This window comes from Meles meles, chromosome 1, assembly GCF_922984935.1.
Source record: "Meles meles chromosome 1, mMelMel3.1 paternal haplotype, whole genome shotgun sequence".
Lineage (NCBI taxonomy): Eukaryota > Metazoa > Chordata > Mammalia > Carnivora > Mustelidae > Meles > Meles meles.
In genome coordinates, this window is record NC_060066.1 from 208,873,779 (window position 1) to 208,900,141 (window position 26,363).

Sequence of the window (26,363 nt, forward strand, 5' to 3'; positions counted from 1 at the left end):
TCTTGATTATGGTAAAGGTTTTATGGTGTATTCATGTACCAAAACTAATCAAGCTGTAAATTTTAAGCATGCGCAGCTGGCTTGTATGTCAATATCTCAATAAAGCTGTTTAAAAAACCAAATGGAACATTTAAAAGCCAAGTAGAAAATATCTTTGGATTATCTACTTTGTTGAAATAAATAGGTTAATGGATCTTTCATTAGAGTAGAACACTGAAAGATCAAGCAACTCTTTAGTTATTAATTAATTCATTCATTTGTATAGCATTTATATAGTGCCTTTGAAGTTCTAGGTCCTATCTTAGTTGCTGGCTATAAAAAGACACAGGCCCAAATTTTTACTCTGAGGTATAAAGGAATAGCTCATGGAAGACAATATTCTTGCCAAGAACTACAAAAAATCAGGTAAAATAAAAAATAATCTGAGGACAGTAGAGAGTATATGAGAATAATGAGCAGAGGAACTCCAGGAAGACTCTGGAAAGAGAACTTAGGAAAGGTAAATTGTCCTTCTATGGCTGTTTTCATCCGGGAGGCATCTGCTGATTATGAACACAGGCAGAAAGCTAAAAATTAAGGCTGGGAGTCAGATGAATTAGCAGAGTTTTGGGCAGAAACCTGTAGACCAGCAGAATAAAATGTCAGTTTCTTTCTCAGTACTTGTACTGAGTACTGGAGCTGCAGGAAGCATTAGGCTAAAAGTCTAAGCAGAAAGCCTCTGAAAAAGTGAGTTTTGTTTTTGTTTTTGTAGTTTTGAGAAACAAATATTAGACTTTGTAACCTGTCAGGGGAAAGAGTTGTGCAGAATACACCAGGCTCCCAGCTGAAAATTCTAGAGAATCAAGAGCAAACAAGAAGCAGACTGAGACTTTGCAGGGCTGAAAAATAGCCTTGACTCAGTGAAATGGTTGGCTACTTAAGGTGATCAGTTACAACTCTGCCTAGTGGAGAGAAGGATAAACTTTCTGTGCATGAAAAAAATATCATCTGGACTTCTTTGTTTTTTATACACAATGTTCATCACTCAATAAAAATTACCAGACATTGGGTGGCTCAGTTGTTAAGCATCTGCCTTCAGCTCAGGTCATGATACCAGGGTCCTGGGATCGAGCCCTGTATTGGTCTCCCTGCTCATCAGGAAGCCTGCTTCTCCCTCTCCCACTCCCCCTGCTTGTATTCCCTCTCTAGATCTCTCTCTCTGTGTCAATTAAATAATAAAATCTTTTAGAAAAATTACCAGGCATACTCATAGACAGGACCACATGACCAAAAACCAAGTGAAGAACAGATTACAGAAACAAATCCACAAGTTATCCCTATATCAAAAGTCAACGGATAAGGACTTTAAAATAATGATAATTAATATGTTTAAGGAGAGAAAGGATAATATAGACAAAGTAAATAAAACTGAAGAATTTCTCCAAAGATTTAGATCAATAACAAAGAATCAAGTGGAAATTCTCCACAGAAAAATATAACATTAACCTTCAAATCTCAATAGACATTAATTAGCAGATTAGATATAACAGAAGACTAGAGTATAACAGTGAACTGGAATATCTAAAACACAGAAGGCAATTAAACACAGAAAGTAACATATACCAGAACATAGAAAAAAAAAATTAAAACCTTGGAAAGAGCACTGAAAACACATGGAACTCAGTGAAAAGATCTAACATTTGTGTAATTAGAATCCTAAAAAGGAATCCTAAAAGGTAAAAGCAATATTTGAATAGGGAATACCCAGGAAACTCTTAAAACTGATGACAGTTATCAACCTACAGATTGAAGAAGTTCTGTGCACCCCAAGCAGAACAAATACAAAGAAAACTACACCAACATAAATCATAGTTTTCCCAGTCTTGCTGAAACCAAAGCCAAAAAGAAATCTTAAATGAAGCCAGAGAAAAAAGATAATTTTCAAAGGGGCAACAAAAATATTTACAGCTGACTTTTCCACAGAAATGATGGAAATCAGAACACAATGGACTAACAACTTTAAAGCATTAAAAGAAAACTACCCATTTATAATTCTATACAAGCAGAAATATGCTTCAGAAATGAAAGTAAATTAAAGATGTTTTCTAGGCAAGCAACACAATTTATCACCAGCAAACCTGCACCAAAAAAAAAAAAAAAAACCAAAAAAAAAACCCCACAAACAAACAAAAAATCCTACTAAAGAGATTTCTTCAGATACAAGCAAAATGATTCCAGAGGGAAACATGAAGTTGCAGAAGGTAATGAAGAGCAACAGGGAAAGTAAATATGTGAGTAAATATAAATGAGTACTGACTCAGTAAAGTAATAATGTAATGTCTTACAGGGCTTAAATGTATATAGAATTAAAAGGCATGCAACAAAATGCAAAGGCTGAAGGGATATAAGCACAGTGAACATGTTCTAAGATTCTAGTATCATCAGGGAAGTAGTAAAAGAGATTATGTGTTGTATTCTGCAATAAGTTAAGGTACATGTTGCCACCTGATGGGTAACCAATAATAGAATAATAAAAGGATCTGATTATTCCACAAGAAGATACTGAAGTCAAGTCTATAGAGACTCTGCTTGTCACCAAACCTGTGAAGCTCTAGAGGGATAGGAAGGGGGGCGAGAGGCTTTTCTACACAGGTGGAGGTTTTGACTCAGCAGCTGAACATATTACACAGAAGGAACTGTCAGTATCTGAAACCCTAAAGATCCTCTTCAGCCAGCCCCTCCCAGCTTCCCAACCCAGCAAAGCACCTTTCTCAGGAACACCCCCATTTATTCATCCATCCACCCATCCACTCGTTCATTCCCTAGACAAATCCCTACTAAGGGGTTCCTGGCACAGGGGCTAGGCCTGTAGAAGCGAGCCAGGAACAATCCCAGTCTCAACAAACTCCCAGTCTACTGAAATGTAATGAAACTAGACTTCCTTAAACTTTAATGTGCAAACAAGTCACCTGGGAATCCTGCAAGTCAAGGAAAGTCCTAGAGATTCTGCATTTATAACAAGTCCCCAGGTGATGCTGATGCTGCTGATCTGAGGGCTGCCCTTTGAGTGACAAGGAATTAAACAACTAAAATACAGACTGCCAAGGGCCACGGTGGAACTGTAGCTCAGAGAGGTGAAAGAACCCACTAGGACTCCCACAGCTAAGGGAAGTCTCTGTTATGTGACCCCAGATATGTCTACCTCAGTGTATGCTCTTTCCTGCCTCCTGTAGGGAGAAGGAAGGGCATGGTGGAAGGGGGGCGAGTGGGCTTTTGATCTGCCCAGGCTGTATCTTATTGGATGAACAGGGGTTTTCTTGGCAAAGAAGCATGACTGGGAGAAGGTTCCTAGTGCAGTGACTGGCATAAAAGCACAAAGGGTAAGGAGTCCAGATTAGAAAGCCTGGGTTTTGTTTTGTTTTGTTTGTTTGTTTCTGAGAAAGAGAGCATATGCAGAGAATCTTTTTTTTTTTTAAGATTTTATTTATTTATTTGACAGAGAGAGATCACAAGTAGGGAGAGAGGCAGGCAGAGAGAGAGGAAGGGAAGCAGGCTCCCCAGCGAGCACAAAGCCCAGTGAGGGGCTTGATCCCAGGACTCTGGGATCATGACCTGAGCCGAAGGCAGAGGCTTTAACCCACTGAGCCACCCAGGCGCCCCAGAAGGAAGAGAATCTTAAGCAGGATCCGCACCCAATGCGGAGTTCATCTCAGGACCCTGAGGTCATGACCTGAGCCGAAATCAAGAGTCGAATGCTTAACTGACTGAACCACGCAGGCACCCCAGAAAGCCTGGATTTTCATGCCATTCCACCACTTACGGATTTATCATTGGACAACTTCTTTAACTGTGCTGTGCCGCAATTTCCTCAACTATAAAATGGAGATACTCAGAATGGCACCTACCTCGCTGGGTCGGTGTGAAGACTAAATGAGATGTGTATAAGGGGCTTTTACCTGCTCTGTACCACATGAATCTTAGCTGATTTTCACAGTCGTTGCTCAACGTAGTTGCTCAAACTAATGGATGAGTAATGGAGGAACAAGGGTATTTCAGGCAGAATATTTCCTCCTGTGTATGGGGCTGGTCTGTCAGGGCAGTGGACTGAGAGGCATTCCAGTTGTCCATCAGGACTGACAAATGAACTATCTAATGCCCTTTCTGGGTGAGGACAGGCCTAGTTGTATTCGCAGACACATATCCCAACGTCTGAAGGACAACCAAAGCACTCACTGCCTGAGAGCACCTTCACATCTCTTGGATCATTTCCTCCTAATGCCTCCAGAAGGGTACCAGGACTTACCATTCCCATTTTACAAGTAGGGAAACTGTGGCCTAGAGAAGAAGAGCGAGTCACCAACCATCTCCCTGGGTAGTAAAGGCAGAGAGGCCAATACTCCCCGGTCAACAGTCTTTCCAGAAAGCCCTCTAGCACCATCTCAGGAGAAAAGCAGTACTCCACACCTCCAGGGGCAAGAGCTGCGGGATTCCCTGCCTCTGCCAAAGCTGTCATGTTCAGTACCCATTAGCACTGATCAAGAAAAGGGTTTATCAGCTGTCAGAGTGACAGCGAGGATGCACCTGGCTCTGCCCCTGATTCAGGAAGAGAGACTTCCTAGGGAGAAGGTTGAGAGCACGTGATCTGGGGTTTAGGAAAAAGAAGCCCGAGAAGATAGTTTCTTGCCCGAACACAGCCCTTTCCTGGTATACACAAGGGCAAATACACACTGGTGCATTGGGACCTCCTACCTAGTAGACTGCTTGGCCAGCATGGCCACGTAGGTGACCACAAAGCTCTGAAACTTGGCCCGCTGCTCCTCCCAGCGATCGTCCACCGAGTAGTAGTTGGGCAGGGGTGCTCCAAACAGGATCTCGCTGCGCAGGAGGGAGCTCTTGAGGTTTTCTGCGGAGAGGCCCTCGTCCACATACCAGTAGAACTCGGGGTGAGTCATGGCCAGCTCTAGGGAGCCTGCAGGGGCAGGGGTGGGGGCCCAAGGAACTCAGAGGGTCAACGCCCCCCAGCCCTCCATCAACATCACCCTGCCCTCCTCACCATCTGACTCCTCTCGAAGGAGGTAGGAACCTCCCCCTCAGGCTGCCTCCAACTGTCCCTAATGGGACAGAGAGAGGGTTTAAAGAACTCACTAACCACGAGCAGCAGCCCCCGAGACCCGCTCAGGCAGCCCCCAATAAATTCACATTTTATTTGCATGTGAACTTCACCTGATACCAAGGCTCAGTCTTTGCAGTCCTAGAACTCCACCTTCCCATTCCAGTCCCCCTCCATCTCCCTAGAACCCTGTCCATGTTTCCCTTAAAAGGCACACCTAAGCCCCCAAGCCCTTTGACCATTCTCTAACCCTCTTCAAGTCTCATCCCCAAATTACCTGGAACTAACCCCACCTTGGTCTCCCTTCAGCCCCAGTCTCTTCCCCTGGTTAGATGCCCAGTCTTCTACCACCACTCCCAGGCTTCCCTCTAACGAACCTCATGCCCAAGCCCCAGCCCATGCTCTCTAACTCCCAATTTCCCTCAACCCAGGTATGCGTCCAAACCTCCCTCTTTGCCTCCCTCGAATCCCATCTCACACCCAACCCTGCTCCCAGCCCTTCAACCTGTCACCTTCAGGTCACGCCCAGCAGGCAGCTCCCGCCTGACTCCACCCCACAGCCAGGTTCCACCCCATCCTCCTTCAGCTGTGAGTTCAAGGCCAGGTTTCCTATGCGCTTCGAAAGCACCTCGTCTCAACCCCACGAAAACCCAACCCCCAGCCTCACGGAGGTCCTGCCCCTTACGAGCCCCTCCCCATCCAGCCCCACCCCCAGCCACACACAGGTCTGCTCACCCCGGATGTCAGCCAAGTCCTGGCCCATGCCATCATAGTAGATCTTGCCGCCTCTCTCAGTGGGGAAGAAATAGGTCATGAGCGAGCTGGGTGGGGAGCAGTAGGAGTAGGACCCCAGTGGAAGGTCTTTGAGCACCTCATGGGGCTTCCAGCAGAACTCCCGGAAACCCGGGTGGTCCATGATCTTGCGCTCAATCTCGTGGATTGTGACCAGCCGCTCACTGGTGAAAATGTTACGCTCTGCGTCGCCGCGGGCCAGGAAAATGAGCTCGATGCGCCAGTGCGCATGCGTCTGGGTGTTGGCACTCACGTAGGAGCGGGAGTAGTCCCAGCGTGAGGCACCTCGGCGGGCTCGGCTCTGATTGGCCGCAGCCACAGCAGGGGGCGGAGCGCTGGGTTGGCACTGCCCATTCTTCTCCAGCCTCCGGTTCATTGGGCCTTCACTCTGGTTGGCTGCCAGGTCCGCCGGGGGTGGGGCCTCGCGCCGAAGACGCCCACTCCGATTGGCTTCAGCCTTCTGGTCCGCAGAAGTGTCGGGGGACAGGCCTGGGCGGCGGCGCCTTGGGGCCGCAAGGACTGCCCGTGGGGGCCTGGGGGCCGGCCGGGAGCGGTTTCCCAGATGCAGCTGCTGCAACTGCTCTGAGATAAGGCGCTGGAGCGTCTCAGAAGTGAAGTCGGCCAAGTCGCGCCGGTTGCGCCCCCAGGACCCAAACTGGGACTTGAGCGCCAGCGCGAGGGCGTCGAAGCGCTGGGAGGCCTCGTGGTTGCGGATCTCAAAGGCGTTGTAGGAGATGTCAATGTCCAGCGGCGGGTAGTAGAGGAACATGAAGGCTGACAGGGCCATGGGGATGCTGCAGCCCAGGAAGAGCACCAGCCCCGCACAGCACGGGTTTGTGAAAGCCCAGCCCAGGGTACTCCAGAAACCCGAGGCCGGGGGCCGGGCAGGCAAGGTCCAACGCCGCCAGCAACACTGCCCTGCTTCCCCAGCTTGCGGCCCTGGCTTCTGGGCCCTCCCCAAGGCCTCATCTGTTGCTTCCTCCTCCTCTTCCTGCTCCTCTTCTAGCCACACATCCTGCAGCAAAGGGTCATCCTCCGAGTCCATAGCCTGCAGGAGACGGAGAGTGTCAGCAGGCTGGAGAGATGGAGAGGATGGTACCCCATGGCTACAGTCGCCCAGCCCTGGGGATTGACCCTGTCCACAAATACTACGATGGAATTACATCAAGCAGGCATTTAACTCAACTGAATCCAATCACTCATACACAACTCAGAAAGCAAAAAAAAAAAAAAAAAAAAAGTTATTTGTCCACACCTCCCCCATCTAGATCTTGACTTTCAAGGTCACAGTAAAGGGAGAATCACAACCCAGTTGCAGACAGAAGAGACATCCCTTCCCATGTAAGTGCTCTTCGAAGGGGAACTTTGGCTGCACATGATTTCCCGGCTTTTGCTTCAAGCTCTGATTTTAGAACTCAAGGCCAATGTGAAGTGTTACTCCATTATAATCACTTTTCTTTAATCAGCAACTCTGAAGTACCTTGCAGAAGTATCAGGGTAGAAGGGAAAGAACACAATCTTTGGAATCAGATGGACCGAATTTGGGTCCTGGTCGTTTGAACCTTGGCCGTGTGGAAAACCTCTCTGAATCTCAGAGTCCTTGTCTATAAAACAGAGGTGGCCATCCCTGCCCCACACTATTGCAAGGAAGGTCAAGGGTTGGGGCATGATGCAGTCTGTGCAGTATATTACTCATTATCTGTCACATAAATGGATTTCTTCGCTCCCCTCTGGGGGCCGTAATGTGCTCAGCTATTGCCATGGGGCTGTGACAGAGCTAGATGCCTGTCACGGCGCTCCTCAAGAACTCTCAATGGCTCCCCACCCCCTCTTTGGGACGCTGCAGCTGCAGCCACTGTTTGTCAGACTCAGACCACTTAACATGCAGCTCCAGCAACGTCAAACCTTTGGGCATGAGCCGGGGCCAGGCATCTGTCTCCCCAAGACTTGGGCACAAGCAGCGGGAGGGCCTGGCAGGATAGGGCAGGCTGGGCAGCCTGAGGACTCCAGCAGGGTGGCCCGAAGGCAGGAGGCCTTCCAGCATCCCCAGGCATGGCCTGTCCCCCTTGTCCCTCCTGTCCTCTGTTTGGACGGAGAGAGACTCATTATCAAGTTAGACACCAGGCATTGAGAAGAGGAAGCTAATTATGCCAGAGCTGGCTAATTAATGCTGCCTTTCCTATTAACATTCTCTAGAGTGCTCCATTTCAATTAGATGGTCTGTCCAGGAAGAGAGGGGGCTGCCGACAGCCCAAAGAAAGTGAGGAAGAGAGGGTGAGGGGAAGGAGGGAAGCAGAGACAGAGAGACAGGAAACGGGAGAGATGAGAGACAGTTGGAAAGAGCAGAGAGAGAGGAGAGTGGACTTGGGTGGGGGTGGGCAGACAGAGATGGGAATAAGGAAACAAAGGGAGAGAGAAATAGAGTGGGGCAAGGGTAGGTGGGAGAGGAGGAGGGCAAAGCAGGAGACTTGAAAGGGAGAGAGGCCTGGAAGAGGTGGGAACAGCTCGTGTAATATGCAAGATTCCTATGATGAGATAATCAAACTTTCCATTTGCCATGCCCTAAAGCAAGCCTGCCGAGGGGATGCTATCTGCTCCGGGGCCCAATTTGTATTAGCAGAAACTCCTGAGCATGAACCAGAGGCAGCTCAGACTCTCCCTACCTCCAAAAGGCAGAACTAAGTGGGTCTTTGGAGGTGGGGGCAGGTGGGAACCTTGGCCCCACTCCCAGCCTTGGAAGGAGGATGCCGATGGCGTATGGTGGAGGAACTTTTGCCTTTGTTCTGGGGTCTACCCACCCTGTCCCCAGCTTTTGGGGTGTAGAGTTTATAGTATATTGATGAGTGGTGGGTGGATGTGGTGGTCCCTGGGCCACAGCTTCATTCTCTGAGTGATTTGGGGGATCCTCTAACCCACTGCTGCTGCACCAGGAAAGCCACTCCCTTCCCCAGGTGTCCGAGTCGAAAGCGTCTGTCAAGGTCTTGCTTAAGTGTCCCCTCTGATAAGAAGCCTTCCCAGATCCAAAGCCCCCAGCTGCCTGCCTCAGCTTCTCACCGCACCTGGGGGGTAAAAATGACTTAAGGACAAGGAGGGAGAGGCAGAATGTCAAGAACTATGGCTTTGGAGGCAGACAGACCTGGATGCCGATCTCAGCCAGACGACTTAGGGCAGGCAGGGTAGCCTTCCTGAGCCTCGGGTTTCCCATCTGCAAAACGGGGCTAACAGTACCCTCCACAGAGGTGTCTGAATGATGTATAGGGCAGGCGGACCACAGTGCCTGGGAAAAGACTGCTACTTTTCTCTTTTCTACTTTCTACTTGCTACTTTTCTCTTATGCTCTGCTTCTTCCCAAAGGCTGTGAACTCCTGCAAGACCCACATGGCTCTGTGTCTGCCGCAGATGGCCACAGCAATCTCTCTCATCTCATGTGTTTTCTCATGGTATGACTGAGACTTCTCCCGTCTGGAAGTAGTGTCTGCATTCCTTCCCCTTGAATCCGGGAGCATGGGGGTGGTGATGGTGGTGGTGTTGAGACCACAGCAGAAGTGGTGCTCTGAGACATCTGAGACGACGGGAAAGGCAGCTTCCCCCGGGCTCTCTTGGGACACTTTGTCCTTGGAACCCAGTTGCCATGCTGGGAGGAAGCCCAGACTAGCCCAGGAGGAGAGACAACAAGTAGGAGCTCCTGCTAACAGCATCAACCACCGGACACATGGGTAAAACACTTCTGGTCAAGGAGTAACCCAAGCCTTCAAGTCTTCCCAGCGAAGACCCAGGTACCGTAGAGGAGAGCTAAGCCAGCCTCTCCTGTGCCCTGTCCTGACCCCCAGAGTACATGAGCATAATGCATTGGTTGTCATACATCCCTAAGCTTGGAGATGACTGCTGACATAGCAACAGTAACTGGGACATTTGCAACGGAGCCCTGTCCCCTACGTGTGACTCCATGCCCTGCAGACAACATTTGCTGGATTTAAATGACCAGAAAATTGGGCATAGCCATTCTGCCTCCCAGTGAGAGCACCACAGCTGGGTGGACATGAACTCCAAGAGAGCAGGGACTTGGCTGTTATGTTCTCTGCTGGGTTCCATGTGGCCTAAAGTACTTGGTTGGGGGACGGGGAGTGGTGATCAGTGCTTAGTAGATACTGTTGAATGAAAGAAGGCAACGGAATCTCCGGAGAATCTGAGTTAGATATTAGATAGGACCTCCCCCTGCACAGAGGATAGTCACTCAACAATACAAACACAGGGCTGAGAGTGTGGTGACTTCTTCCTTGGGCAGGGGGAGGGGGGGTGGGAGGGGGGAAGGATCTTGAGGAGGATGAAACAGACAAGCAAAAAGTAGACTCGATGAGTTGTCTGTCGCCCCCTGCCCCCCCCCCCCCGCCCACCTTCTCAGTCCACCCCTGAAAAGAAAAGCTGTCATGTAGGAAATGACACCAGATTGGTAGTCGGCCACACTGGCTTCAGACCTGGCTCAGCCACCAACTTTCTGTGTGGCCGTAGGCATGTCCCTCCCTTGCTGGGGCCCTGTCTCACCCATCCGGTCCTGGGATGGTGAAGATCCAGGTCCTGCTGAGTGTGACATCCCTACACATTGCTGAGAAGTCCCAGTCCGTAGGCCAGTAAAGGGGGGGGCGAGATCTGAGAGACACCCCTCCCCCAAGTCCAGGGAGGCCCAGCCAGCAGGTGGGGGGTTGACAGCAATGCCTCAGGGGGCAACCACCTCCCTGGGCCCTTCTACAAGGCGGGCAGCAAACTGCACACTTATTTTCCTTTCTCAAATGATGGGAATTGATTAGCTTAGCAAGAAGCTCCAGCTGCTCCATGGCAAGGAGCTAAGGACAGCTCCGCAGTGCCCAAGATGAGCTGACTGCCATCGTGCCTTTATGGTCTCCCATTAGGGTCGGCTCTTGGGGGGTGCTTCTGCTCAGTAACTAATGTCCTCTCTCTCCCGCACTGTCACACACACACACACACACACATGCTCACTCACAGAGATGGCCAGAATTAAACTCTGGGCCTCCCAGGAGCCCATGAGCCAAGGGAGGCCCACATCCACAGAACAAGCTCTCCCTCCTCTTGGCAGAAGCAAGAGGGGCAGCTGCTTGCAGGGATGGCAGATCCTCGGGGCCTAGGGAGGAAGAAGCTGGCCCAGTTTTAAGGGCCAAGTGTGGGGCAACCCAAAGCCACATTTGAAGTATAACCTTAATTTTATAACAGAAAAAAAAATTCCACATGTAGATGCATTAAGAAAAATTTATAGTGGTTATCTCAGTCTGGGAGGATTATGGGTGATTTTTATTTTCTTTTTTATACTTGTCTATTTCCAATTTTTCTGCAGTGATCAGGTGCAGCCTTACTTTCAGAGTGAGAAATCACTGTTATTTAAAAATAGAATATGTGTGTGTGTGTGTAAGAGATTTTGGTAACAGCCTTCAACTCTTTGAGGAGTTACTATAATCAGCCTGGGTGAGGGCTCTGTCCCCCAAGGAGAGAAAATGAGGAGGGGTAACAGTTGCAGCAGGAGAGACCCTGGTTAGACAGCAGAAGGAACTGGCCAGTGCCCGATGAGTGAGTGCGTATGGAAATTTCCTGCTCCCCTGAGATGAACAGAAAGGTCTTGAAAATGAACAGGGAGTAAATCATAGCTCCCTGGCCCCAGAAGGGACGTCAGAGCACAGCCAGTCCAACTCCTTCATCCTCCAGCTAGGGAAACGGAGACCCAGTGAAGAGAAGGGACTTACCCAAGGTCTTATTTCAGTGGCAGAGGGACTCTTGGCTTGGAGTGCTCAGTCTGCTCCATCGTCAGATTCGGGGGAGGGGGGGTTGGCAGTCCCCGGGAACAACCAGGCATGTGCACCCGAAGAGCCAAATGGGGAAGCTATTTTTAAGGTCTGGAGAAAGAAACATTCTTCAAGTCCCAAACCAGATGGACTCCCCCACCTGGATAGAATGGGGCTTTGATGGGAGGCAGGGTTGCCTCAAAGACTCCCCCAGCCCCCTCCTTGCTCTCCTGTAGAGCAGCTCCCAGGGATAAGACCCCAGGCCAGAGGCTGCCTGCAACCCTGATTATAACTTCCCTCCTCCCTGCAACGGGTGACAGAAACCTTCCTTCTTCATTCCCTTATCCCAGCCAGACTATTAAAATGTAATAAAAAAGATCACATTAGACATGCAGATTTGACTTAAAATACGTATATGTATATATAATTTAACGGTAATTAGGAGCTAATCAGCTTTTTCTTCCTGTCTCGGGGTGTTTTGCCTCCCTGGTGCATGCAGCAACACTGGTCCTTGGAAACATCTTGGGGTCTTTGATTCTCCTACCCTTCAGCTGAGCAATTGGGCTCAAGTTCAAAATGAGATAGTTTGTGCTGAACAGCTCCATTTTCCCCTGATGTTGGAGCAGGGACATTGTGTCCTTCTTTGCTTCCTGATTCTGGGTCTGGTCCTTTTGCGAATTCAGCTCATCTGAGGCAGAGAAGGGAGGACGAGAGAGGGAGGTCCCTCCTGGGCAGCAACATCCTAAGTCCTCATGCCCCATCTTTTGAGAATCTGCTACCCCCCCCAACCCCCGCCAGAGGCCCCAGCTCTGTGCCAGCCATCCTGAATCCCAAGCCTTTCTCCAAGACTGGGGCACTCCGTCTCAGGCCAGGAGACTGCAGAAGTATTAGAGACAAGGTGGTGAAATTGGGGCCGTATCACACAGATGGGGTGAAGCCAAGAGCCCAAGGTGCTCAATGCGGGAACTGCCACCCATGAAGATAATCATAGTCTAATAATCCACTGCTTGTCTACCAAGAGCAGGTGCTCTATCCACTCTCTCTGGTACTCACATCAGCCCTGCAAGGGAGGCATTACAAACGTCCCCGTTTGACAGCCAGTAAACAGAGAGGTTAAGTGACTCCCTTGTGGTCACATAGCAAATAAAGGTGAAACTCGAGTTTGAACCTCAGATCTTCAGATTCTGAAGCCCATGATCTTTTCTCCATTCCAGGTAGCCCTTAAGTTCCTTGAGAGCTGAGATGTCAATATCCATGAAGGAAACCTACAGCTCTTTAGCAAGCCTACACCGGCCCCACAAGACCCCACATCACTCAGGTGTCATCAATTCTGTTTCCGGTACATGACAGCTCAAGGCATGACTTAAAGAAAGTCCCCACCAGTCTCAGAAACCTGGTCTTCCCTTTGGTGGGAACATGGGTTGGTGGTTAGTTTTCTGTGGCTGGGCCATGGGACGCCCAGACATCGGACCAATGTATGGCTGTGGAGACTGAGTAAAGCAAAAGACCCTCCCTAATGCGGGCTTCATCCAATCAGTGGAAGACCTGAAGAGAATAAAAAGGCTGAGTGAGAGGGCGCTTCTTCTGTTGGCTGCTGGAGCTGGGGCTTTGGTCTTTTCCAGCCCTCAAGCTCTGCCTAAAACATTGGCTCTTCTGCGTCTCAAGCCTGCGGGATTTGGGGCAGGAATTTACACCATTGGCTCTCCTGGGTCTTCAGGTGGCCCATTGCAGACCGTGGGACCTCTTAGTCTCCATACTTATCTGAGCCAATTATTTTATATCTATCTATCTATCTATCTATCTATCTATCTATCTATCTATCCATCCATCCATCTTCTCCCTAATCTATCTATCCATCCATCCATCCATCCATCCATCCATCCATCCACATCCTATAGGTTCTGTTTCTTTCTAATATAATTTCCTAGAGGGAAAGTGGGGGTCATGCAGGGAGCCCCAGCTCAGCAGCTAGATCTTAGGTGTCTCCTAGAGTCTTCTCTCAAAAAGCCCAAGTCTTACCCAGCATCTCAAATGAAAATGGCTAAAGAGCCAGGGAATGGCCTCCAAATCCGTAGACAGAGGGGCGTAGCGAGGTGGCTCTCAGGGTGTGTCTGAGCCTCAGCAAGAGGACCCGAAATCCCCCACCCCTATCCTCCCTGCCCCGGGCACGGGAGAAACCCGGCTTTGCAGCTGTGGCTGAAGCACCTGCACCTACACCCCTCAGACCTCCTGCCCCCCAAGAAACACCAGCCTCATTAGCTAAACGTGCCAGTAGAGGGCAGGAAGTTCAGAGGGATGCACATGGCCACTTCCCACAAAGAAAATCTGGGCTTATTTATCGGGAGTCAGGAGGGGTGGGAGAGGGAGCGGGCAGGGGCTCTGCGGTGAGCCTGTCTAGCCTCTCATTTCCCAGCGCAGGGCAGGCTGCAGCGATGGGGCTCATGAAGGACAGCTGGTCTCCCCGGGTTGACAGCTGGTGAGGAAACTGGGCACTGGCTCGTAAGCCCAACAGCTCAATATATATCCGGCAAACAAGCTTTGCTCTGGTCAATATATCACCCGGGGAAACGTCCCAGCCAGTGCCAGAGGAGTCCAGTATTGATGGTTACGAGAGCACTGCAACCCTCTCCCGTTCTGTGTTCTCTCTAAGTGGGCTCAGGGGGACCGAACTCATCCCCCCATCACTAAGAAGATTATGGGGTACTGAGAGCACCGGGGCCTGATTCTGGGGGATGGCGGTGGGGAACTAAGCATGGACTTTGCAGTTGGATAAACCTGGGTTCAAACCCTGGTTCTGCCACCCGCTGGGGGCCTGGGGTCTCAGTTTCTTCGTCTGTCCAATGGTAATGGTGACACCCTGCTCGCCGAGGCACAGCTGCTAGTATGATCGTGATGAGCTTCAGAGATGGGGAGAGCCCTAAATCTGGCTTCTACTCATGAGAAAGGGTGGAAGTTGGCAGGAGCCAACTCTTAGTCTCTACCACCTTGACCCTCAGACTTTAACATGGGTCAGGCCCCAGGCGCACCTGTTCAAATGCAAATTTCGAGGCCAGACACCAGGTCCAGTCAATCAGACTCTCTGGGGACCGGGGGTAGGGGGGATAGGGGGTGGGGAGTTGAGGATGAGGCCCAGGAATTTGTAGTCATACCACTTCCCTGGGTGTGCTGCAGGTGGTCCAGGATCCTTCTTTGAAAGACTCTGCTACCCTGGTCCCCTCCCCAACCCCCAGTGACTTCTTCAAGCAGGTGGTCTAACCATTGGTGTTTCCCTGGCTTGGGGCTCACACTTGCATCTCTGCAGGCTTTCCACACCCCTGGTCCTGAGGGTGGACTCAGGCTTCTGGGTCTCTGGCCAGGGCTTACTCCTCCAAGAAACTCTTCCTCCAGCCATGGGGAAGGAAGAAATGACAGCCTCTGGGCCAGGAACAGGATTCTATGTCCAGAGAGAGGGGCCCAAACAGGCCTGCCCAGATCTGCGAACCAGCTCTTCAACGAGCAGTGAAAGGAAAGAGAAGGCCAAGGGGCTTACTGTCTGGCAGAAGCTGTGCGAGGGGCTTGGGCAGGGAGCTCTGATTCCGCCAAGCACTGCCATGTGCCCAGCGCTGGTCACTTGACTTATTTATGTCATCTCTGATTCAGCCGCGGTTCTAGGAGGCAGGGTGCACGGGTGGTGGGATACGGTCTGGTCCTCTGCAGGCCAATGTCAGAGCCCCATCATTTTAGCCTCTGTGTTCTACTGCTAGGGGGTGTTATACCCAGACTGACCCACTTTTGCCCGCCTCCCCCCTTCTCCCCCCCACCTCTTGCCGCCTAAGGGTTCAGGCCTCACGGCCCAGACCCATCAGTCCTGGCTCCTGGAGCCCGCCAAGCAGCCTTGGCATCTCTGAAGAAAAGGCAATGAAAGCTTAATAAAATGAGGAACACTTACAGAGTCCATAAAATACAGCCAGGCCCCTGGGTGCCCCCTTGCCTGAAGGGTCGGAAGGTTCCAAAAAACCCTCACTATATGCCTTAGGCAACGTGTCCCCCTCCCAACATCTCTTCCCCACCCCCTGTCCCTGGCCATTGTTCGGACTTCAGTGTGAGCCCGGAGGACCCACTGGGCCCGGTAGCCAGTCAGCAACCCAACCCCCGGACTGCTAGGTTAATAAAAAAATAATAATAATAAAAAGATCCCCACAAAATACAACCAATAACCATGGCCATAAAAGCCAAATTGGATTCCTTCGTAGATGATGAGCTTGGGGTCCTTCTCTCTTTCTCTTTCTCTCTCTCTCTCTCTGAGACCTGATTAACAAATATGTAAAACAATTCCCCTACCATCTCTGGCTCCAGCCAGCTCTCCTGGCAGCTCAAAGCTCAGGGACAAGGAAGGCGGCAGAAGCAAGGATCGCCCATCTGGGGCAGTAAATGCAGCCCCAGGGGCTGGGATTAGGGATGCTCCCCGCCACTGGCGGTGCGACTGAGAGCAAGTTGCTTACAACCCCTGAAGGGTGGTCCCCCATCTGGGGAGAGATGCTCTCAAACCCTCCCTCTTTGGATTCTCAGCCTCTGCTGTAAGACACAGAGACAAAGGCTGGGGAGAGGGCTCCCTTTCATCCCATTCAGAAGCTGTTGAACAACTGAGGGCCTGGGGACATGCAGGGAGGGTCCTGCTGTGACACCAGCTAAGCGGAGTGCCCGGTGCCACCAGCTTCGCTGGGACACAGCAGGTGGCCACCTGTCAGTTCTTAGCTCCAGGGTGACTTTGGAGACTCTATCCCTCCCCTCCCCCCAGCACACCCAGACCATATCCGTGGGTCCAGGGACTTGGCAAGACCCTTCTCGGCCCCTCACCTCAAAAGACAAGCTTGGGAGTAAACAGGAAGCTAAAGATACAAAGCACATAATGCAAAGTGCTCAGATCCACAGAGAGGCCACAACAAGTGGCCTGGGATGGAGCTCTAAGAAGGTTGGACCACAGCCTGACTGCCCAGGGCTGGGGTGGGGGGGGTGCGCGGGAAGGGTGAAACCTTAGGGCAAATGTCCCCTCTGAACCCTCAGGGCTCCCCCAGCCCCTGCTACCAGAGCTTGGGGCTTGTAGAGCGGCAAGGGGGCCAGCACCGGATGAGAGAAGCGCAGCACGGAGATGCTAGAGGCTCCTTGGGTCCCCAGGCCAGAGAAGCCACTCTTCCGGCCCCTCCCCGTCCCATCCTGGAGGACAGAATGGTCTTGTGTCTTGCAGCAACTTCTAGCTTGTAGATCATTTTCACAGGGGTTTCCAAGTCTTAGGAATCATTTCTAATTTGCAAACAAGAAAAAGGAGGCTAAAAGAAGTAAAGGGATTTATTTGAAGCAGATTTCGGATAAGCCTGATACTCTTCTCACTATAGTCCATTTTGAGTCTCACATGTTTGAAAACTCAGTCCTCCTGGTCCCCACTGGTGGCCACACCTATGAGCTCGTTCTTGCTCTCTTCTTGTCTCTCTCTCTCAGTGTCTGCCCCCAGGGTTTTCTGGCCGCAGTCTAGACTCAGCTCTGGCCCCAGGGAAGGGAGGAGGAAAGCATCAGGGACTAACAAGCAAGTTCATCAACTTGGGGGTCTGGGTGGAAACGCAGCTCTGGTGCCCGCACAAGTCAGTGGCCCCGGGGAAGGGCTTCCTGGCTACCCTGACAATGGGCAGCTCAGGTGCCTATAGGGGGGGTCGAGAGGTCAGTCTAGGAGGGGTACCTTGTACCCCTGTGTACATGAGGCCAGCACAGAGGCCGCTGACATGGTGGGGAGTCTGACAGTGGCTCTTAGCCTCAGCCCACACTCCGTGAAGGTGCGGCTGCCTACAGAGACAGGAATCGAGGGTCAGAGTTGGGCGGTCCGAGCAGAGGGCCGGGGATGGAGCGCAGATCTCCAAGTATCCTCCCTCCTCAACTCTGTTGCCCTTCCCATAAAACGCTTGGGAGATTCAGGTCCTGGGGAACTAACAGCTGCTCCCAGCCCCAGGGGCCGGGAGAGAACCCCAGTGAAGCTACCTGGCCTCAAGAATCTCAGTCCCTCTCTGCCCCACCCCTACCCTGCTCAATGGTGCAGTGTTATCCCAAGTCAGTGGGAAATCTCCCCCAATCCTGTCATAATCATGGGGCTCTGTCTCCTATCTGCTTGGGCTCTCAGGCTAGTCTTCCTTCCCTTTGTCAAATGGGAGAGCTGGACTCAAGGAGCTTTCAGATACCACCCAGTTGTCATTTGGAGTCTGCAAAGGGCCAGGACACAGAAGTGGGACAAGAGAGAAAATGGGGTGGCTTAGGGCTCAGGGAGCAGCTAGGAAGATGAAGAGCATCGTCGATTTCTCAAGGTGCTGGGACGGTCACCTCTATCAGCTTTGCAGCAACCTGGTTCCAATCCGTGCCATGACCAGAGCCAGAGCGGCCCTGTGACCAGAGGGTCCAGCAGAATGGGGGGGGAGGGTAGGAGTGAGAGGACAAGGTTCAAGGACTCAGGCTCAATCTCCCTGATCCTGTGCTGACGGGTGCTCCAGGGACAAGAACAGGTCCCTTCCCTTTGTCAGTACTTGGGGTCAGGCTCTGTCAAACCCAGGGCCTGGCTATCAAAGCCCATTTCCCATTCATTCACTCACTCCCTAATTCATTCATTCACTGTCTTCATTCACTCATTGATGCTCGCTCTATAAAATAAAGACTCACTATTAAGTCATCTTTACTTGAACTCCTTTTCCCCAGAAGTCTCTCCAAACCTTCCCACCTCAGATCTGTTCTAATGTTCATTCATGCCCAAGAATGCCTCTTGGCTGACACATCCCTGTTCATCACAAATTCCTGGCTCTGTTACTCTGGAACCATCTGCTCAAAGCCTCTGGAAGACTGGGTCAGAAAGTCAGGAACCCTTACAAGGAGCACGCAGCGCCTACTTCCCGCAATGCTTCTCCAGCTTCTCTGCTGGAAGAAGGGAGGGGGCGGGGTCTCCTCCTCTGATGGCTGACACTGTTCCAAAGCCTGACTTCTCTCTAGCTTACCCTAATGTGTCTCCGTCCTGGAGGGCAGAGAGGAGCTGAAACCCACATCCTGCCTTCGGGAAGTCACAGGATGACGCTTCAAAGCCAGCAAATACTTTTCAACCAGGGATTCCATACATGCGGTCATGTCCAGAGGGATCCAAGTCCCAGCTGCGTCTACATGGAATGAAAAGGGGGAAACATCTGGAGGAAAGCCAGACAAGGCCTGCCAGTCTGCCAGATGTTGCACACATCTGGACATCTGAAACACGATCTGTGTGGCTGCTTGGCAGTCGACAAGCAAATGGTCTACCCATGTTGCCCTGTCAACTAGGACAGAGCCCCGTACCTACAAATTGCTCAGACTACTGAAGGGTCCAAAAGCACTTTGGCTGCAATCTTAAGAGACCCAAATCAAATTAATACGAAGGCCAAAGCTTCGGTCATCATACGGTGGCTGCTCTTACGACACCTGAGTCCAGCCTGCCCACGTTCCACTGCTCACCGGCAAGCTGCTTCGTAACTCTGCATTTCACATTCCTGATCTTCAAAGTGGAGTAATAATAGTGATGTCCTCATAGGAAGGTATGAAGATGGAGTTGTAACACCTATAAGCTCTAAGCCAGTGCCTGGCAGGTAGAAACACTCCAAATATGTTGGCTGTTCTTAGCATCATTGTCATCATCGGAGGCGTCACCTTGCAGAGCCCACCCAGCCAAGAACATGCGAAATCCTCCGGAGAGTACAAAGGCCAAAATGGGGGAGAGGGACACGTTTCCCCTCCCTAAACATCCCAGGAACACCAGTTCGCCAAACCATTTGCCCAACTCAGCCGCATCTAAGCTGCCTTTCCCAGAGACAAGAAGATCCCTACATTCTAGTCTGTGATAGGAGCAGTGTCCAGCTAGGAGTAATGTCTCCCCTATTGAGAAGGTTTGGCAAAGGACACACTGTCCAGGTGCCAGGATATGCGCCGGGTGCCTGGGCAGATGGCTGGGTGGGGATGAGCCTTCCCTACCACACCCCATCTCCCACCAAGACATCAAGCTGGGAAGGTCACCCAAGCATGCTGCAGGCACCGCCCGTGGGAAGCTTTTCTCCTGACCCTGGAATGACTGCTTGATTGGATCATGTCCTCTGAGCCCCAGAGGACACCTGGGTCCCTCTTCTACCTCTGGCAGGGGACCTAGAGGAGCCATCGTTTTCATCCATCACTTCTGCTCCAAGTAGGAGATGCTGGGTGGGGATGGGAGACTCTGGTGAGCCCTACAAGGACAGAGACAGGCTTTTCCACTTCTGCGCCCAGTGTCTGGCACACAGTGGGGCTGCCTGGGCAGACAAGTGTGGGATGGGGGACTAAGGAGAAGTCTTTTTCTGGTAGAGGAGGTTTAAGCCTCTGGGCACTGTCTCCCAGGGCATCACTCCCTGGCTCAAGGAGCATCCCCTATGAGAAACCTAGATGGCACCTGCTGGCATCAGAATCCAAGCCACTCCTTCTCATTGTCCCCGCCACCTCCTCTTTTCCAGCGGTCACGTTCACTGCATAAAGCAAGACCCTAGATCTGCCACGTGATGGCTTTTTCTGAATTTCCCAGGTTCCCAGTCTGGTTCCCACAGAGGGAGGAACAAAGGAAGGAAACAGGATACTAGAATCAAGGACACGCTCTAGGGGTTCCGCCTGCCCAGTGGGTTTCCCCCTGAGTTCAGGGAGGAACATACCCAGACCCGACACTTGGGTAAAGTCCCCCAGGGAATGGTCCGGGGACCCTGAGCCAGGCTTCTTCCTTCCAGGTTTTGGCAGAGACACAGTTCTTCCTGGCACAAATGCCAGCAAGCGTGACAAGACCTAGAGGTACAGTATAAATGGCTTGCTGCTGCTGCCCATCAGTTCCTCCTTCCCTTTGGCTTTGGTTCCAGATTCTCCCCCTTCCTACCCACAGAATCAACTTGCCAATAGGGGACTCTGTGGGCTCCACCTACCTCCTGGTTAGCTGTGTGACCTTGGGCGAGTGAGTCAACCTCTCTAGCCTCCATCCCTTCAGCTGTGCCGTGGAATAAAAACACCTACTTCTGGGTTGTTGTGGGGATTCCATCAATCAATGTGTATAAAGCATTTAGCATAGTGTCTGGCACATGACAAATATTCTGTATTGTTATGATCATGCATAGTTGGGGACCTGGGCCTATGAGCAGGGTCCGGCTCGAGGTGGGGGTGCTCTGAGCAGAGGAGAGGACTTGGTGTGACATGCAGCGCAAGCCAGCTGCATTTCACCCCTGTGCTTGGAAAGGAAACATTACAGTGACCACCTGCATCGGCTCAGCTCCTTCCCTGGGGTCCCCTGGATGCTTCCCACACACACACACCAGCCCGGCTCCCTGGCATTCAGGTTTGGCTACCAATGTGTTACTGCATGATGCTGGGCAGCTCGCCCTCTCTGAAGTCACTTCCCCACCTGCAGAGGCCTCTTAAAGCCTCGACATCTCACAGAGTTAAATCATTTTTCCTAATTCAAGCTTTATAGGAGGCTCCCACCTGAGCCCATCTACAGGCAGACAGGTTTGGGCTCCCATGGTTGGGGACAGAGTCCAAGACACTGAGGCAAAGTCCCCACTCCCGGCCCTAGCCCAGAAACCACAGGTACCCACCCCCGGTCCCTGAGAGATGGCCAGAGCTGAACTCGGGACAAAGCCCTGCCCTTCGCCCTTCACCTTTGGTGGGGCCAGCAGAGGAATTCACATTCTTTTGAAAATCATCATGTAAATGGTTTCTCAACAAAAACTGTTCATTCAATGAATGAATGGATGAATGAATGCCAGAAACAATGCGGAGTAGTGGGCAAAACGGGGACTTTCGGTTTATTTGATAAAAATCCCCCATTTGGCCTCTCCTCAGTGTATGGCCTCGGGCAAGGCCTCTTCACTTCTCAAACCTTGGTTTTCCTGTATATTAAATGGGAATAATGATCCCTACTCCACGAGGTGGTTATAAGGTCGATGAAACAGTATATGTAGATGCTTAGTACGTACTCAACACATGGCCGCATCGTGATCAGCACGGTTATTACCAGCCTGCTGCTCCCACTGGAAGCCAGAGGACCCGAGGCCATTACCCTTGAACGGTGCCCATTTCCAAAGAGCTTTGATGCCCACACAGAATTGCAGCCCTCCTACCCATGAGCCTTCCAGCTGGTGAGGGGCAAAGAGTGGCCGTCTGGTCTCCCCGTGGCCGGGCAGGGAGCTGGCTCGCTGGGAAGGCTCTGCCACCTTCCCTGGGCTCTCCTGGCAGCATCCACGCCTCTGGCCTTTGTCGAGCAGCTGGAGTGTGAGCCACACCGTCTGCCCGTGAAATGCGACTTTCAGAAAACATGCATATTTGGGAGTTGGTGCATGTTTCTATTTCGGGCTGACACTGCCCTCTTTATTTATTTTCCCTGCGCTTTGCATTTGGAACCCAGCTCGGAGGGGCGTTTTGATAGACTTTGACACTGCCCCCGGCTCCTCTGGCAGGAGACATGCTCTGGTGGGCGTGGGGCGGGCAGGGGGAAGAGGATCTAAGATGACAAGCTCTCTCTCAGCCAGGACCCACCAACAGTGACACCCCTGCCTCACTGGTCCAGCCCTCGGTATCTCCATATGTGGGTGGGAGGAGGAGTAGAAGAGGTTCAGGTGGGGAAACAATTTCAAGGAGGGGGGAACCAAAGAGGCTAATCATTATCAATACCAATAATGTCATTATCAACCATGGCTGACACCGCCGCCACCACCACTTCTGGGTGCCTGTTTTTATGACTGACAGCGGCCTGGAAGACTGCCCTGGGGAAACCACCTCATCTATCAGCATCTCACTGTGCTCATCTGTAAAGGCGATTTTGCAGAACTCAGCTCATGGGGCTGTAAGAAGAGGCCACTCAGTCAAATGGCAGCAGTGACTGTCTTCCCTCCTGGTCTCAGATCTTGGCCAGCTGCCCATGAACAGTTGACTTGGTCCAGGTCTTAGGGATTTGGGGCTGATTGCCAAGACCCTACCCACCAGGCAGGCCTCTAATGGTGTTCTCAGCTAGTGTCTTCTCTGTGGTCATTTACAATGAGCCCGGAGTTGACCTTAACTCAGGGAGGAAGGACCTTAACTCAGACAACTCCATCTGCCTTTGGATGACCAGATGAGTGAAGGGGAGAGGAAGAGGCAAGATAAGTGTGCTTAAACTGTTAGAGAAAAGGGGTTAAACCATAATTCTAAGGCTCTGAGGGTCAGGAGATCCCAGGCGAAGGTCCTACTCTACTACTCATACATTCATTCATTCATTCACCAAGCATCCACCAGCAGAACCAGTGGTTCATACAGAATCAATGTCTGCCTCAACAGAGAATGTGCTTCAGCAATGTGACCTCAAGAACATTACTTGACATCTCTGGTCCTATAAAGGAAGTCATATGAACAACCCTCATTCAGGGGACAGGATGAATTCATCAGTGGCGTGTGCCTTGAGCAGGGAGGAAAGGTACTATAACCTCTGAGGTTAGCACCCGGATTTTCAATCCCACCCACACTCAAGAGTGAGTTAATGTTCCTCATTATTAGGATTAAATAGGGACCCTTGAGGTTCACTTCAGCCAGCCCTGTTATTGCATAGGTGGGAAGCCCAAGGCTCAGGGAAGGGAAGTAATTTGACCAAAGACACACCAGGAGATTGTGGCCAAGCTGAGACAAAATGCGGTCTCCCTACTCCCACTCCAGTGCTCTTTCCACCACATCACACTGGGACTCTTCCTTTTCCAACAGTTTTGGATATTAAGGGCAATAGCAGAAGAGGTATCAAAGGGCAAGCCAGAACATGGGTACCAGATCCTTCAAAATTCCCATGGGATGGGGGCCCTCTGTGATTCCAGAATCCAAGAGGAATCTTGGAGCCCCTTGGAGAGACTGTTGGGGCTCTGGGGCATCCGGCCCTAGACATGTTCCCAGGGAGGGGCCAGAAGCTGCTGAGGCCATGGGCAGGGAGGGGAGCGGTGTCAGACTTTCACAGAGAGTGGGTTGGGGGTATGGAATCTGCCTGGGGAATGAAGTCAGCTCCCTCTAAGGTCAGCTGTGTCCATACTGGAGCAAAGACTGACTGGGTCAGACCCAGGCTAAGGGAAGTTGGTGGAGAGCGAAGGCAGCTGGGAAGGAGGAACTGGGAAAGACAGTGGGGGGGGGGGGGCGGGGAGGAGGGACAGAGAGATACATAGGAGAGGAGAACAGAGCAGGGAAACAAAGAGAAAGTGCTAGCAAAAAATGATGCAGAAAGAGTGGCATGTACCCTGTGGTAGGACATTTGTCTGGAGTAGGGTCTGAGGAAGGGGAGCAGGTCTGAGGGTGGTGAGCTGAGCAAAATGGATCCTGAGCCTAAAATCCTGATTCTGTAAGGCCAGGTTTCTGCCCATAGCTTGCAGTGGGCCACAGCCTTCTCCTTCTGTTTGGCAGATGCCTGGCTTCCTGCTCAGGTCTGCACTGGGGGTTGGGGGTGAGGGGTGGGGATTGCTTTCCCTCACCAAGAAAGTGTGTGTGTATGTGTGTATTGTGTGTATGTGTGTATTGTGTGTGTGTGTGTGTGTGTGTGTGTGTGTGTGTGTTTGTATGTTGTATGGGGAGCCTGGGTAGCTCTGCGAATCACTGGGTATCTCTACGAGCACCCAGAGAGGAGCTCTGGAGTCGGGCTTAGTAAGATGTCCAGAGACAGCAGGACCTGGAGGAAGAGGCCACACATACGGTAGTGTTTGTGGCAAGACTTGAGTTTGCCCACTCATGGATCGCCCCTCTGTGTGTGGACTGTGAACGGATACATATTTGCATGTGTGGACTGTGAGTCTGTGTGGGGATTGTTTGCAGGTGGTCTGTAGGTCGGTGTGAGTGTGCGCGAGGACCCTGGGTCCGTGGGCGTGTGCGCGGGGGATTGTGCGTCTCCAAGACAGGCTCGCGGCGCTGTCCGCGGTGCTGAGCCGGGGCGTGGACGGATGGCACCTGCGTCCAGCCTCAGGGGGCTGCCTCGGAAAGGAAGTCTCCAAGTCTTCCTAGGAGGCGCCTTCCCAGTCCCAGCTGCGGATCTCCCCGGGGAGTTGGGGAAAGTTCTCTCCCAGCGGCGGGGTTGGCTCACGGGACTCTGCGCTACTCGCGGCAAGAATCTTACCCCAAGCCTCAGCGCCACCACTGCCGCCTTGCTCGGCCCACCTCCACCCTCACTCGCCTCTCCACAGGGCCCGGGCACCCTTTCGCATTCGGCTTCCTCCGCCCGCCCAGTCTGCCTCAGAGCTCCCGCGCGCCCGACAGGACCCGCAACCAGGTTAATTTTCCAGGACTCGGGAAACGTCCGGCCGAAAGCACGAGTGCGCTAAGGTGGGGAGTGGATGGAGAGGTCATTAACCTTTTCCTCCCTCTGCTCTAGCCTGGCCGAGATCCGGATCCCGGGCAGCTTCCAGACCGACACTCAACTTTTATGGAATCAGTCATCCACCCGCGAGGACGAGCAGAGGGCTGGAGGTCGGAAGCCTCCCCGGAGATCGGAAATCTCGCCAACTGTGGATGTCAAACTGACCCATGCAGACCGAAGCTGCTCCGGCCCCGGGAGGAGTTGGTGCGCAGCTGGGGCCGGGCCGCGGGGGGCAATCTCCGGGCTCTGCCCACCACCAGCTGGCTTTCCCGGGGACGCCAAGGCCTGCACCCAGGGCTGGCTGGAGAGCTAGAGAACTTCACACACAGCCCCGCGCAGGCCGGGGTGGGGCGGCGCGAAGGGCTTGCCCCTTCCTCCGAGCAAAGCATCCCCCAGCCCCGACCCGGATGGCGCCCAGCGGCCGTCGCACTCACCTCGGCTGGCCAAGCTGAGCTGGCTGAGCCGCGGGCGCGGGAAGGAGCCGCACGGGAGGGGCTGGGGTCTGCGGCCACCCCGCCGGGAGGACTTGTCCCCTCGCAGAAGTCTCAGTGAGAAGCTCTTCGGGGCTGCAGGAGGCCGGGGTTCCCCGCTCCACTCCAGAGAGCACAGACCGCGCGCAGCCTGGTGCAGATCCTGGTCCCCAGCGCGCAATCCAAGCACTCAGCGCCGCCGCCGCCTTTTATTCGCCGCCCGCCTTTGTTTGGGTCCCGGCTGCTACCACGGGGTGTGGGGGTGTCCGGGGCAAGCTCTGGAGCTGCACTGCCCCTAGGCCACTGGCGCCTCCGGCCGCCGCGCCGCCTGGCCTTGCGTCAGTGGCCGGTGAGGGCCTGCGGTCCGCCGCGCACTGCTGTCTCTGGAGTCCGCCGCCAGGTGCCGCGGTGGCCGCTTCTCCCCCTGCGGGAGCAGCGCCGTGGTACAACCGGGCTCCCAGTGCCGGCGGGCGGGGCTGCGAGAGGCCTAGCGACCTCTGGGGGTCGATGCAAGCCTCTGCAAACGGCCCAGGCCGTGACTCCTGCCCCGCCTCCAAGTTTTCTCTCTGGCCTGCGCTCCTCCCCCCGCTTTCCGCACAACCCTGGCAGATCACCAGTCGTCCGGACACTCGAGGGCATCCCCGGGTCTTCTCCGGAGGGAGCTGCCAAACCCGGGCTCCTGGCGCCATCCCCTCTTCCCTCCTTTATTCACCTTCCTGGCACCAGAGCCCAGAACCATGCCAGCTCCTGGGACCGGGCATCCCTCCAGCTTTAGCACGTGGTCTGCCTGACACCCCCCGTCCAAAGGGCCAAAGGAGAAGGGACTGGGCAGCAAA

General features: G+C 52.5%; 1 protein-coding gene across 2 annotated transcripts in view; it reads right to left on the minus strand.

The window, feature by feature from the left end:
- DISP3 (dispatched RND transporter family member 3) overlaps positions 1 to 25,820 on the minus strand; it is a 47,360-nt gene extending 21,540 nt beyond the window's left edge. Inside the window, exons 1-3 of one of the 2 annotated variants that reach the window (XM_045987983.1) lie at positions 25,492 to 25,820; positions 5,825 to 6,929; positions 4,729 to 4,948 (exon numbers count right to left, since the gene is read on the minus strand). In XM_045987983.1, the coding sequence (XP_045843939.1) occupies positions 4,729 to 4,948; positions 5,825 to 6,926 (1,322 nt within the window). In that variant the 5' untranslated portion in view covers positions 6,927 to 6,929; positions 25,492 to 25,820. Of the gene's footprint in view, positions 1 to 4,728; positions 4,949 to 5,824; positions 6,930 to 11,631; positions 11,709 to 25,491 lie in introns of those variants that run through there. The other variant, XM_045988060.1, reaches the window with a different exon arrangement.
- Between the last annotated feature and the right edge of the window lie 543 nt (positions 25,821 to 26,363).